Below are 12,744 nucleotides of genomic sequence, written 5' to 3'. Positions count from 1 at the left end.
TTTGTGGTCTATATTTTACTCTCTACCCCTCGAAAGGTAAGGGTAAGGTTTGCGTACATCAATTCTACTTATGGAATTACATTGGATATATTGTTGTTACAATGTTCTATCTTTTTCACAAAAACCACATAGTTAGAAAGTCATGTTATCAGATTATCTAATTCGAGGAACACGAATCTAAATTGATCTTCAAGACTTCAACCATACACTTATTTAAGAATTAATACTAGTGAGTTTTCTTCTCTGCTTTACATAGCCAACCTAACTACTACTAATTTTGCAGGTGGCTATGACTTGCCTCCAACTCTATGCCGAGTTGGCTCTACAGACTTCTCGAGCACTTGAATTACCAGAAAGCTTACACATATCGAATAAGAGCATCAAAATGGATTACAACTTGAAAGAAGCACAGATAAGATATTGTTCGCTAATATAACAGAAGTAAGTATCTTCATGTTTTTTTCACTCATCTGCAACTTTGACAATCTTTTTGCCTATATTTTCGCCATTGAACAGTCCAATGAAAGCAGAGGGAATGCTTTCAACGCCTCGTGAGACATCTTCAATGGTCTTGAGTTTTCCACTTTTGAGGTACTCAACTGTTTTCGACAGGAACTCAGCATACACATTCATGAGATCAGCTGCTAGGAATCCTTTGATGGTAATCCTTTTGTAGATTATATCCAACATCTCTGGAGCAGCTCGTGTTGTAGCATTCGTGTACTCAGAAATAACCCCACAGACAGCTACCCTGCCGAATGAGTTCATGTTTGCTACTGCTGCTTCTAACATCCTGCCTCCCACGTTGTCGAAGTAGACATCAATCCCTTGAGGGAAACACCTTTTCAGAGCTGATTTAAGGTCAGTTTCTTGTTTATAATTGAATGCATCGTCGAATCCAAGCCTCTCCTTAAGAAAATTTACCTTTTCTTGACTACCAGCAGAGCCAACAACATAACATCCAAGTAATTTAGCATACTGTCCTACTAAATGCCCTATCGAACCTGAACCAGCAGACACGAAAACTTTCTCCCCTGGCTTCGGTTTACACACTTCGAAGAATCCACCATAGGCAGTTAGTCCACTGAATCCTAAAACTCCGACATGGTAAGACAACGGAAAGCCCATGTTAGGATCCAACTTATTCAACAACGAACCTTCCTTTACTATACTATACTCTCCCCAGGTAAGTAGCCCTGCTACCAAATCACCTTTCTTGATATCAGGTCGATGAGAGAACAAAACTCTTCCTACACCATAACTGTCAATGGAGTCACCAGGACTAATGGCAGTTGCAAAACTTATGGCTCCTTGTGATGAACTTTGGCTCTTCATTCGATTTATCTGATACGGATCGATTGACACAAACAGGTTCTTGACAACAACATCCTTAGACTCAGACTCGGTCTCAACGATAAGCGAGACGTTTTCGACTTTTATCTCAAAGTGTGGCTCTTTTGGTGCAGCATTTATGTTGGTTTTTATTGTTACATACTTGTTCTTTATTTCCATCTTTTGGCTTGGCAAAATGTTAACAAAGGGGAAGAAAAAAGTTGAGAAGAATGTAATGTGAAATGCTCATATGGCTCAATTAATTAATTTTAGGTGCTTATATTAAGTCTTTTTAGGAAAATGGCAAAATGCATAGATGCTTTTATGCCGTCTATAACGACTAAGTTTTTCACAAGCATCAAAGATTTGTCCAGTTAACAGCAGGCAGCTCTTTGTCAACATGCCTACTTGCCGACTAAGGGGCAAATTCGGTATTATCAAACATATTCATTGAAACTGACTTGTACCAATTGCTATCATGATTATTTTGAGCAACACATATATATTTATGTATTTATTCATCTGTCCTTTCTCAAAATGTACTACTACTCTCTGTCTTATGGACCCTACTATCTAGGGATGGCAGTTGGGGTTGGGCAGGGCAAGGCACACCCTTAATAGGGCAGGGCAGGGAAAGAAGTATATAGGACGGGGCAGGTAAATATTATTTATTTAAAATAAAAAAAATTACGCGGTTGAGCAAACTTATACTACTTAATTACTCATCATAGCTATACCACTCGCGACTAACATTATACATTAATTACGTGGGTTGACTTCGAGTTTGTATAATTAGTCACGTTTATACATCAAATTAATGAATTTATTATTTTAAGAGTAATAAAATGAAATTAATCAAATTATGACCAAGATATACATGTTTATGTTTTTTATTAGGGAAAATTACGCGGTGAAGTAAACTTATACTACTTAATTACTCATCATAGCTATAGTTTGCTATAATTATCACTTGCGACTAACATTATACATTAATTACGTGGGCTGACTTCGAGTTTGTATAATTAGTCACGTTTGTATATGTATAATCGCCAGAATATATAAATACACATGTATAATATACAATTATCTAACCGATATATATTTACAATTCACTTCTCTCCCACTCTCTGCCCTCTCTCGCTCGCCTCTCTTCTCTCTCTCCCAATCTCATTCGCCTCTCTCCTCCCTCTCCCAATCTCTCTCACCTCTCTCCTCTCTCCTCCCTCTCCCAATCTCGCTTGCCATATATACAAATACATATGTATAATATACAATTATCTAATCGATATACATATACATTCACCTCTTTCCTACTCTCTGCCCTCTCTCGCTCGCCTCTCTTCTCTCTCTCCCAATCTCATTCGCCTCTCTCCTCCCTCTCCCAATCTCTCTCACCTCTCTCCTCTCTCCTCCCTCTCCCAATCTCGCTTGCCATATATACAAATACAGATGTATAATATGCAATTATCTAACCGATATACATATACAATTAACCTCTCTCCCACTCTCTTCCCTCTCCCAATCTCGCTTGCCATATATACAAATACAGATGTATAATATGCAATTATCTAACCGATATACATATACAATTCACCTCTCTCCCACTCTTTGACCTCTCTCGCCCGCTTCTCTCCTCTCTCTCCCAGTCTCGCTCGCCTCTCCCCTCCCTATAACATGTAGCTACAAATTGTAATTATCAAATTATAGCTATGAAGAGTAATTATGCTATTTTTAGTGACTATATGTGAAAGTTCTTTAAAATACATAATGGGGCCATGTGCGCACCCAAAGGATAGCGACTGCAGGTTTTCCTTGTCATAAAAAAATATATACATAATGGGGCAGGGCGGTAACAAGTTGTTTTTCGGTTTTCTCGCAAATACAAAAGAGTAGAGGTATTTCTGAAATTTGGCAAGCCAAAAGTATAGCTTTTGGAATATATTCCAATGCAGCAAGTATCAAAATCACTACGCTATGAAACTGTTTGGTATGTTTGAATTATGAATCTATTTTGATATACGGTCATTAATTATGACCAGCAAATAAAGTTTTTGGTGAAAAATAATAATCTTACCTGACATATGTAAAACAATTGCAGTACTAGTGTTAAAACTTAAAAAAATTATCAAAAGAAGTTAAATGAAAATTCATTCTTCAAAGTAAAAAATATATAAGAAAAATGGAAAATAACATAAATGGGGCGAGGCAGGTCTTAGCGGGGTGGGTTAGGGCAGGGTAAATTTTTACATAATGTTAAACGGGGCAGGGTAGGGCGGGTCAAAATCTTGGTAGGTCAAGGTTTTCCCCGCCCCAATCCGCCCTAACCCGCCCTATTGCCATTCCTATGACACTATCTGCTTTTTTACAAAGTATGATCCTTAAATGTTTACTACATGTGCTTTTTATGCAACTTTTTAAATTGACTCATCCAATTTGTGTAACTATAAATAATTTCATTAGGGGTAAAATTGATATTTTAAAGTTAAATTGTTACTTAATATGAAAATATGCTATTCTTTTTTAGACTGACTAAAAAAAAAAGTAAATTATATAAATTGAGAATGAAGACTGAAGAGGCATCGATAAAGATCCACTATTTTGACTATTACTTCTTTCAGTTCGAAATCTTCAATTTGTAACTGATCAAATCTTATGATAAATATATAAATATAATAAGGAATAATGACTTTAAAAACAAGTATTAGTAGGTAACATCACACATTGTAATTTTGTGATCAAATTACTTAAATATTAAGACCAAGGAAATAAACTACGCTCATATTTATTATAATTTTTAATATTAAAGAAGATAATATAAGTATTATATTATCACAATATTTTTTTCATGTATTATCACTTTCCTTTTAAATTTGTTGTATATTTAAAAATTATATGAAAATTATCATAAATCACAACAATTAACTATATAAAATATCAAATACATATAAATCAAAATTACCTATTACCTAAAAATTATTATAAATCAAAATAACAACTTACAATGAAAAACATTTTTAATTTATTGGCTTTCTAAATTTTATCAATGTCATATAAATTAAGACACTAAATAGTAGATATTGGGCTCGTGCCGACACGGGTTCGCATATCTAGTAGTTATAGAAATGAGAAAGAAGACAATGCAAGTGGCATCCTTGCCGCTCCAAATCTAGCAGTTTGGTTACGGATTCACGTGAATCAATACCTTTTGTTCAAATTCGGTATATATATACATATCAATAATAAAAAGATTACTAAATATATTTCTGAGTTTAAGTAATAAAATATACAACTTTAGTATAAATAATTTTTACATCATTAAGTCATTTTTGTCTGTAGTAGCAAATAACATATTTTATTTTTAATGTTTTAACGAGTGAACAGTTAAAAACATATCTAAAGTATCTCAATATTTTAAGTTTCACACTTGAACTACAATCTAATGTGTGAGTATCTTATATGAACTCAACAATCAATTGTTTTCTTTTGGGATAATGCATAAGTACTCCCTAGACTATGACCGAAGTCACAGAGACACACTTAAACTTAACTAGGATCCTATTACCTCCTAAATTAATTTAAAATGGAATAAGTACACCACAAACGCTAACAAGGCATAGAGAGTGTGCACACTCTCTTGAAAGCAAGTGGTGAGTGCACAAATTGGATACATGTCATTTTTTTATTGGTAACTTTACAATTAGTTAGTACACATATTTATTTATATATATTTAATTATTTTTATTTCTTTCTTCGTAAAATATTTATTTTAATTTCTTTTCACTTTAAACTTTTTTCTAATTAATTTATTATCTTTTCACTTTTAATTATTTTAAAAAATATGTGTATTTTTTAAAATAATTTAAAAGTGTCCTTTAATTTTAACGTTTTAATTTTTTTTATGTTTTATTTGATTTTCTTCACTTATTTTGATATCCGTTCAAAATTAACTTATTTTAAATATAAGACATTTGAAAATCAAATCAAAAACGAAAAGAACAAAAGAAAAATAAAAATCAAATAAGAAAAAATAAAAAGAGAAAAAAACAATGAATGTAGGTAAAAAAAATTTTGATACAAGGTAAAAAAAATGTGTATTAATTAATTTAAATACAAGATTAAAAAATAAGATTATTTTTTAAAAAAAAAAAAATTAAAAAAAAAATATGTTTTTTTTATAAACAATTTTTAATTAAAAAAATTATATTTACACACGTGGCGGACGAGTGTGTACAAACACAACCAACTTGGGTGGTTAAAGGTGCCACATCAGCACAAAAGGTGCGGAAAAAAAAATGAGTTCAGGAGATAATAGAATTTTAGTTAAGTTTAGGTGTGTCTCTGGGATTTCAATCATAGTCTAAGAGGTACTTATGCATTATCCCTTTCCTTTTCCTACGTGAATGACAGAGGTGATAATAAGAAAAGAAAACAATTGATAATTAAGATATGTTTGATTTATAATTAGTGATTTTTTATGTAGAAAACTTGCCCACCCAATAGGTCAAATGTGAAACTCAATAAAATAAGATACTTTAAGTGGTTTTTAATGGTTGTTTGTTTTGTTTTAAACATGTCCTTGAGATTAACGAATGGCAAAATCTATGACTCTAATTGCCACGTGGCATCATTATTTAAATATGCCACTTGTAATCTTTTAATATTAATGAAACCCACTCATTTTCAATACACTGGAATTATTTTTTACCCTTTTCAGTTGTAATTATAATTATTTTTTCAATATTTTTCGAGGAAGAGAATTAATATATGACCTCTTCGAAGCTTCCACCGATACATGGTATAATATATAGTTATTTTCATACTCAAAAAATTATTCTCTTCTATGATGAAAGTCATTTTTTATGAAAAAAAATTTTCCTATCATAATTATCTTCACATGCAAGAAGTTAGAAGTCCTTTTCAATGCTGAAATGACTTCCCTTGCTTTATGGGTGTCACTTTCCCAATTATTAATCTTTAGCACTCCAAATTTCATCAAAATACCCTCTGATTTGATAGTTATTATTTTTGTAATATAAATTTTTTTGAAAAGTATTTTTCACTCACCAACAAACACCGGAAAATGACTTTTTTCACTCACCAACAAACACCGGAAAATAACTTGCATCAACCAAACACATGGTTATTATATCTGATCAACCAAAAACATATAGTACCTTGATTTTGAAAGAAGATTGAGACAAGTAGTTTCACAAGAACCTTACATTGATAATACATGTGACAATAGTTTAACTAGACAAAGCGCAAAACTACAACATAGAATGCAACATAACTAGTAAATCTCCAGAAAGAACAACACAAGCAGAGTAATTTCTTTGCTGTAAGCTAAATTACTTTATCACCAGCACGAGGTGTAGCTAGGGTCTCGATGTTAGTACCTACTTCCATGAATATCTGAGGATCTGTATGAAGCGTTCCTCGTGTTGTGCAAACTTATATCTGTACCAACCTTCACTAAACCTTCATCATCGTTCTCTTGACACAAACAAAGACGAGATATAACCCATACGACCAAAGGGACACCGGAGAAGAGAGACTATTCTTCACACCGTACTCCTTCATCACCTATAGATCCTTCCTATCTGGATAATAGTTGCAACATGCATGCAACTATTATCCAATAGAAGTTTTCATTTCCACTATTCTTCAAAGTCATAACTTTCCGAGCTAATTACATATCACCAACATTAGGCGAAGCTAGACTCTCATAGTAAGTAATCGCTTGTACTTGAAGACAATAACCCAATGAATGAATGTCCAAGGATTCATGTGAAGCATTCCTCGCGTTGTACAAACTTATATTAGTACCAAGCCTCACTAAAACTTCACCACCATTCTCCGACACAGACAAAGGCGAGACATAACCTAAACGACCAGGGGGAGCCGTGAGATTAGAAACCAACTTAGTCCACGACTCCTCCACACCATACTCCTTCATCACCCACATATCCGTCCTATCCGGCTCATAGTTGCAACAAGCAACTAAACATCCATTTAAAACACTCAACGACCAACTAGTACTCCCATTTCCACAATTAGGCAATGCCATTACCCCATACGTCTCCGTAGCCAAATCCAAAGTCATAATCTCCGAACAAGCACCAGAACCACCACCACCACCACCAGAATCGGGACAATGGCTTACCTCCCAATGAAGATATCCATTCAAACACATCCCGGATTGTGCATTAACATAACCACTATCAAACCCCTCACCCATTTTCCAAGAATCATCCTTTAAGCTATAAATCTTAACCTTACTTTCATATTTCCCCTCATTTCGCGGAAAACTAAAGATCTTAACCACCTTATAATCATCATGAACATAATCATAACCAAACCCATATCTAATATAACAATTTACAGCACATTGAACAAATGAATCTTGAAATTCCTTGTGTTTTCCAGTAACAGGGTTCCATATCATAAGTTTAAATGACATTGGGGTTAAACAGATCAACCCATTACAAGAACCCAAAAATTTTGCAGATCTAAAAGGGGTTTTTAATGGGTAATCAATTTTATCAACATTTACAGAGGAATTTTCACAATCTAGAGAGTAAACAGAGCACATTTTACCCATTAAACCAGATACTGAAGCTACTATAACAAGTCTAAGATTCACATTTTTGGATTTTTTAACAGAAAATTTGATCTGGGTATTGATGAAATATGGAGTTGAGAGTAAAGAAAGCCAATATTTTGAAACACACCTGAATTTCAAGAGAGATTTTACTGGTAACCTCAAGAGTATTTCAATGATGATTTCATCTGGTAGACGTGAAAATTGAAGCAATTCTTGAGGAATTTTTGTTTCAGCTAATTGGTTTTGAGTTTCCATTGAAGCAAGAACACTTTTAGATTGGAGATGTGGAAGAGGTGATAAGAAAGAGAGAGATATGGGGAAGTGTTTGGATAGTGAACTTTTTGGAGCTCAATGCAAGTTGGAAAGCTAGTTGGTCTAGAAATTTTCGTTCACATGGATGATTCTAAATGGATTCTTTTCAGAACTTTTTGAGTCGAGTTTATCATATTGGGTTTATCTAATATAATTTAGATCCTTATATAGTTTGAAGGTTATTACATAATAAGAAGTTTACCTAATACGTATAAAATGTTCATCATAAAGTGTTCATTGAAAATTTATACATCATAAAGTGCTCATTGAAAATATTGAGGTTATAGCGGCGTGCACGTTATCCTCCCAAGTTTCCGGAAAAAAAAAGGTGGAATGGAAATGTAAAATCTCAGCCATAAAGTTTTTTAGTACTAGTATGAGTAGGGTTCGAAAAAAGTAATGCATGCATTATCTTATTCTTACTATTTTGAGAAGAATAGTAAGACTATATCTGATAGATTCTTAGGGGTCGTTTGATAAGATGCATTACAAAAAATAACGTTATGTATTAGCTTTGTGTAGCTATACTCTATTTTGGTATTATGTTAGGTATAACTAATACATGAGAAATTATTAGTCATGCAAGAGGTTTTACTGCATATTTAGCATGGATGTAGACATAATTATCACTCAAACGTTTTCTATATCCTTTTCACTGTATTTGTGGACGGTGTTTTCTAGTAAACAAATAATTTTAATTTTTTTTTATGTAATACATATTATTTTTAATATATCTAATCAAATGGTATTTGATAGCCATATTAAATTTAGATTCACTCTTTGTCAAATTCATTTTTAAAAACAATATTTAATAAGATTATTTTTTCATAGCTCAAATTTAAAATTATTAATTAAAAATAGAGGGGTGTGGAGTAGGTGAGGAGAGAGAAATGGTGGAAGGCTTTGGATAATTGACTTTGGAATTTCCTCCCATTTTTTTGGTAAATAGTTGTAAAAGACAAGTTCTTTTTGGCCATTATAATAAAGTTTAAATTTATTTGAGTCACACAATTTTTTTCTTCTCCTTTTAATTTAATTAATTCTTTAAAAATATTATATTTATATTCTATAATAATTTTAATTTTAATTTTTGATTATTTTACGTTTAATGAAAACGATTTTTATATTTATAACTATATATAAATATTACGATACTCCTAACTGTTTGTGCTATTTTTAAAAAGTAAACGTGACAGCAACCACCCAACTGCCCCTTTTATTATTTAAATACTTACTTAAACAAAAGGTGCTATTTAATATACGAGTAGTTGAATTGTGTGAACGCATTTAAAATAGAGAAAAAAATGCGGTTAAGCAAATTTATACTATTTAATTACTTATCATGGTTATAGTTTGCTATAATTATCACTCGTGACTAACATTATACATTAATTACGTGGACTGACTTCGAATTTGTATAATTAGTCACGTTTGTATATATATAATTCGCCAGAATATACAAATACATATGTATAATATACAATTATCTAACCGATATATATATACAATTCACTTCTCTCCCACTCTCTGCCCTCTCTCCCTCACCTCTCATCTCCCTCTCACAATCTCGCTCGCCTCTCTCCTCCCTCTCCCAATCTCGCTTGCCATATATACAAATGCATATGTATAATATACAAATATCTAACCGATATACAGATACAATTCACCTTTCTCCCATTCTCTGCTCGCCTCTCTCCTCCCTCTCCCAATCTCGCTTGCCATATATACAAATACATATGTATAATATACAATTATCTAACCAATATACATATACAATTCACCTCTCTCCCACTCTTTGCTCTCTCTCGCTCGCCTCTCTCCTCACTATAACATGTAGCTATGAATTATAATTATCAAACTATAGCCATTGAGAGTAATTAGGCTATTTTCTATATGTGAAAGTTCCTCTTTAAAATATTAGTAGAAGTATGACATCTAAAAATATGAGCTGGCAATTTGTCATCTTATTTTAATTTTTTTGAGTTAATTAATAATCAAATATTCATATTTAAATACCTAACACTTTTTTGTGAGGTTAGTTGATAAAATATTATTATCAATTTACAACATGCGCGTGTATATTAATTTAATATCGGGGTGTGTTTTAAAATAAAAAAAGTGATAATTTGAATAATAACGAATAATCGAGGTATGAAATTTAAATCCCATAATTATAAATTATAAGTCATGAATTAGATCTCTTTTTTTTCTTCAAAGGTCCAGCATAGCCCTACATTGCACAGTACACAATTTCTTAAATTGTTTTTTAGCCAAACTGTCTTATTATAGGCATAAGCTAATATTAACTAAATTAAATATACTTAAAGTCAAACTTAATTGATGAAGTTTCAACATTTGGCTAAACTTTCAAGATTTTAAATGTCAAAAATAGCTAAACACTCCATCTGTTTCATATTAATTGTCCACGTTATTATAAACAGTTGTTCCAAATTACTTGTAACCCTATAATTAATAACTTTTTTAATTACTTAGAAGTGATCAAGATAATCTTTCGTCTCAGTTTATGAGATCGAAATACTGCCAAATTATCTCAATATGAATTTTATTCCTGGTAAGTTAGCAGGTAGTCGAACATTATTTTCCTTGTATTTCAGTAGTACATATTAGTATTAATTTCGTAGTTGCTTGCCTTTCGATTTCTGTTAATACATCTTGTTTGGTTAACACATTATTTTATTTATTTATTGGTTTTCTACTGTCCGGTACCCACATTGAAGCCTGACTAAATCTGGATTTGTGTCGGGAAATCCCACATTGGGGGTAAAACGCTCCCTAATAAACTCGACCCCGTACCCAAGGGATTAACACATTATTTTGATGTTGTTACTGCTCTTTTTTTCTGAATGTTATGTAGTGATTTCGTTATTATTTGATATATCTACTTTGCGTTTGTATGTTACTTTTAAAGATTGCTTTGTTACGACTTACGAGTTATTTGAGCCGAAGATTTTTTGAAAACCTTCGCCCACAATACAGAATCCTCAAGACCTTCATGGAAACTGACTTGATCTTTTGACGATTCAACAACTCCAAACGACACGTGAAGAATAAAGAGACAATCAATAGACAACTATTAAGTTTTCGTCTAAAGCATATTTTCGTCTAAACTTACATAAGATAGAGATCACACTTACTCAGAACCAATTATCTTAACCATTTTGTTGCCAATATTTTGAAAATAAGTAATGGAAAGTAAGGAACTCTAAAGATGAGATTTTTTACACCATTCTGAAATGCAATGTCAAGCTACTTATCGATCATATGGGAAACTTTATGAGAATTTCCTCAGAAAAGAGAATCATCACGCCCTCAAAAAGGACGGATACTTCTCAAATAACTACACGATTATTGATTCAGTCATCAATTGAGCATAAAATTTGTGAAACTCTCATCACTCGTTCGAGCTGTAGCAGTAGAGCTGTTCGTGGAGAAAAATGGTGGAAATTGAAGAACAGGGGACTCTGCTCCTTCGGCACGAGCGATTTTTTGAATTTTCAAGAGGGATAAGAATGAATGTGTGGTTTATAATTCAAAAAACTCGAGTTGAATGAAGTTACTGATGGGAAAATAGAATCAACTGTCACTTTTCATCGATCGAACATATCAATGAGGTGATCCAAATCGAATCAGGGGCGTATGTACATGAAGGGGAGGGGCCGCAGGGGCGGCTGGTAAGCTTTGAAAAAAAGACTTTGGCCTTAGGCCCCCAAGTTTAGGGGGCCCCATTTTTTGGTTTCTTAGGTAGGATTAAACTAAAAAAAAAAAAAACTAAGACTTTAAATTCAAACCAAATTAATGAGATGACTTGATATGACTATTACTTTTTACCTTTTTAATTGTACAAGTTATCTTCTTTTTTTTACCTTATTCTTTTTCTAATTTATTTTTATATATTCTATCCTTCTCTCTTCCTCTCTTCTATTTCTTCTCTCTTTTTCTTTTCTAATCTTATATCTCTCTTAATCAAAACTTAAGAATTTACTTGTTCTATTGATAATTTCAATTTTCAAAAAATATAGTTTATGTTTTTGATTTGAACAATTTGAAGTATATGAAAATATTTTTGGTTTTCTAGTTAGTGGGAAAAAATTGAGATCATTAGATGATGAGAATTCAAAAAAATATTGTCTTAATCTTGAATGTTCCTTAAAACATAATACTCACTCCGATATTGACGGTTTAGACTTATTTTCTGAGTTAAAAGTGTTAAGGAAAATCATACAAGTAGAAGACAATACTCTAATTGAGATACTTGATCAAATAAAAATACTTGATTCTTTTCCAAATGCTTACATTGCTTATAGAATAATGTTAACAATTCCTGCAACAGTCGCTTCAGCAGAAAGAAGTTTTTCAAAATTAAAAATAATAAAATCGAATTTAAGATCAACAATGTCTCAAGAAAGATTAAGTGGTTTGGCTATATTATCGATTGAAAAAGAATTATTAGAAGAGATTGACTACACAAAAATTAT

General features: G+C 32.2%; 2 protein-coding genes across 2 annotated transcripts; both read right to left on the bottom strand.

The window, feature by feature from the left end:
- Positions 1-196: 196 nt before the first annotated feature.
- On the bottom strand, positions 197-1,771 carry LOC102585543 (NADP-dependent alkenal double bond reductase P2-like). The gene has a single exon (XM_006360290.2). The coding sequence runs from the start codon at positions 1,510-1,512 to the stop codon at positions 463-465; it is 1,050 nt and encodes a 349-aa protein (XP_006360352.1). The 5' UTR covers positions 1,513-1,771; the 3' UTR covers positions 197-462.
- A 4,711-nt stretch (positions 1,772-6,482) lies between these two features.
- On the bottom strand, positions 6,483-8,389 carry LOC102585204 (F-box/kelch-repeat protein At3g23880-like). The gene has a single exon (XM_006360289.2). It carries the CDS (start codon positions 8,189-8,191, stop codon positions 7,022-7,024), a length of 1,170 nt encoding a protein of 389 aa, XP_006360351.1. The 5' UTR covers positions 8,192-8,389; the 3' UTR covers positions 6,483-7,021.
- Between the last annotated feature and the right edge of the window lie 4,355 nt (positions 8,390-12,744).

Source organism: Solanum tuberosum, unplaced genomic scaffold (assembly GCF_000226075.1).
Source record: "Solanum tuberosum cultivar DM 1-3 516 R44 unplaced genomic scaffold, SolTub_3.0 scf00319, whole genome shotgun sequence".
In the NCBI taxonomy this organism is placed as follows: Eukaryota; Viridiplantae; Streptophyta; class Magnoliopsida; order Solanales; family Solanaceae; genus Solanum; species Solanum tuberosum.
The sequence above is the reverse complement of the archived record's forward strand: the minus strand, read 5'-3'. Positions and strand labels throughout refer to the sequence as shown.

Coding starts and splice junctions, on each gene's coding strand:
- LOC102585543 (XM_006360290.2), bottom strand. CDS start 1,512: ATGGAAATAAAGAACAAGTATGTAACAATAAAAACCAACATAAATGCT.
- LOC102585204 (XM_006360289.2), bottom strand. CDS start 8,191: ATGGAAACTCAAAACCAATTAGCTGAAACAAAAATTCCTCAAGAATTG.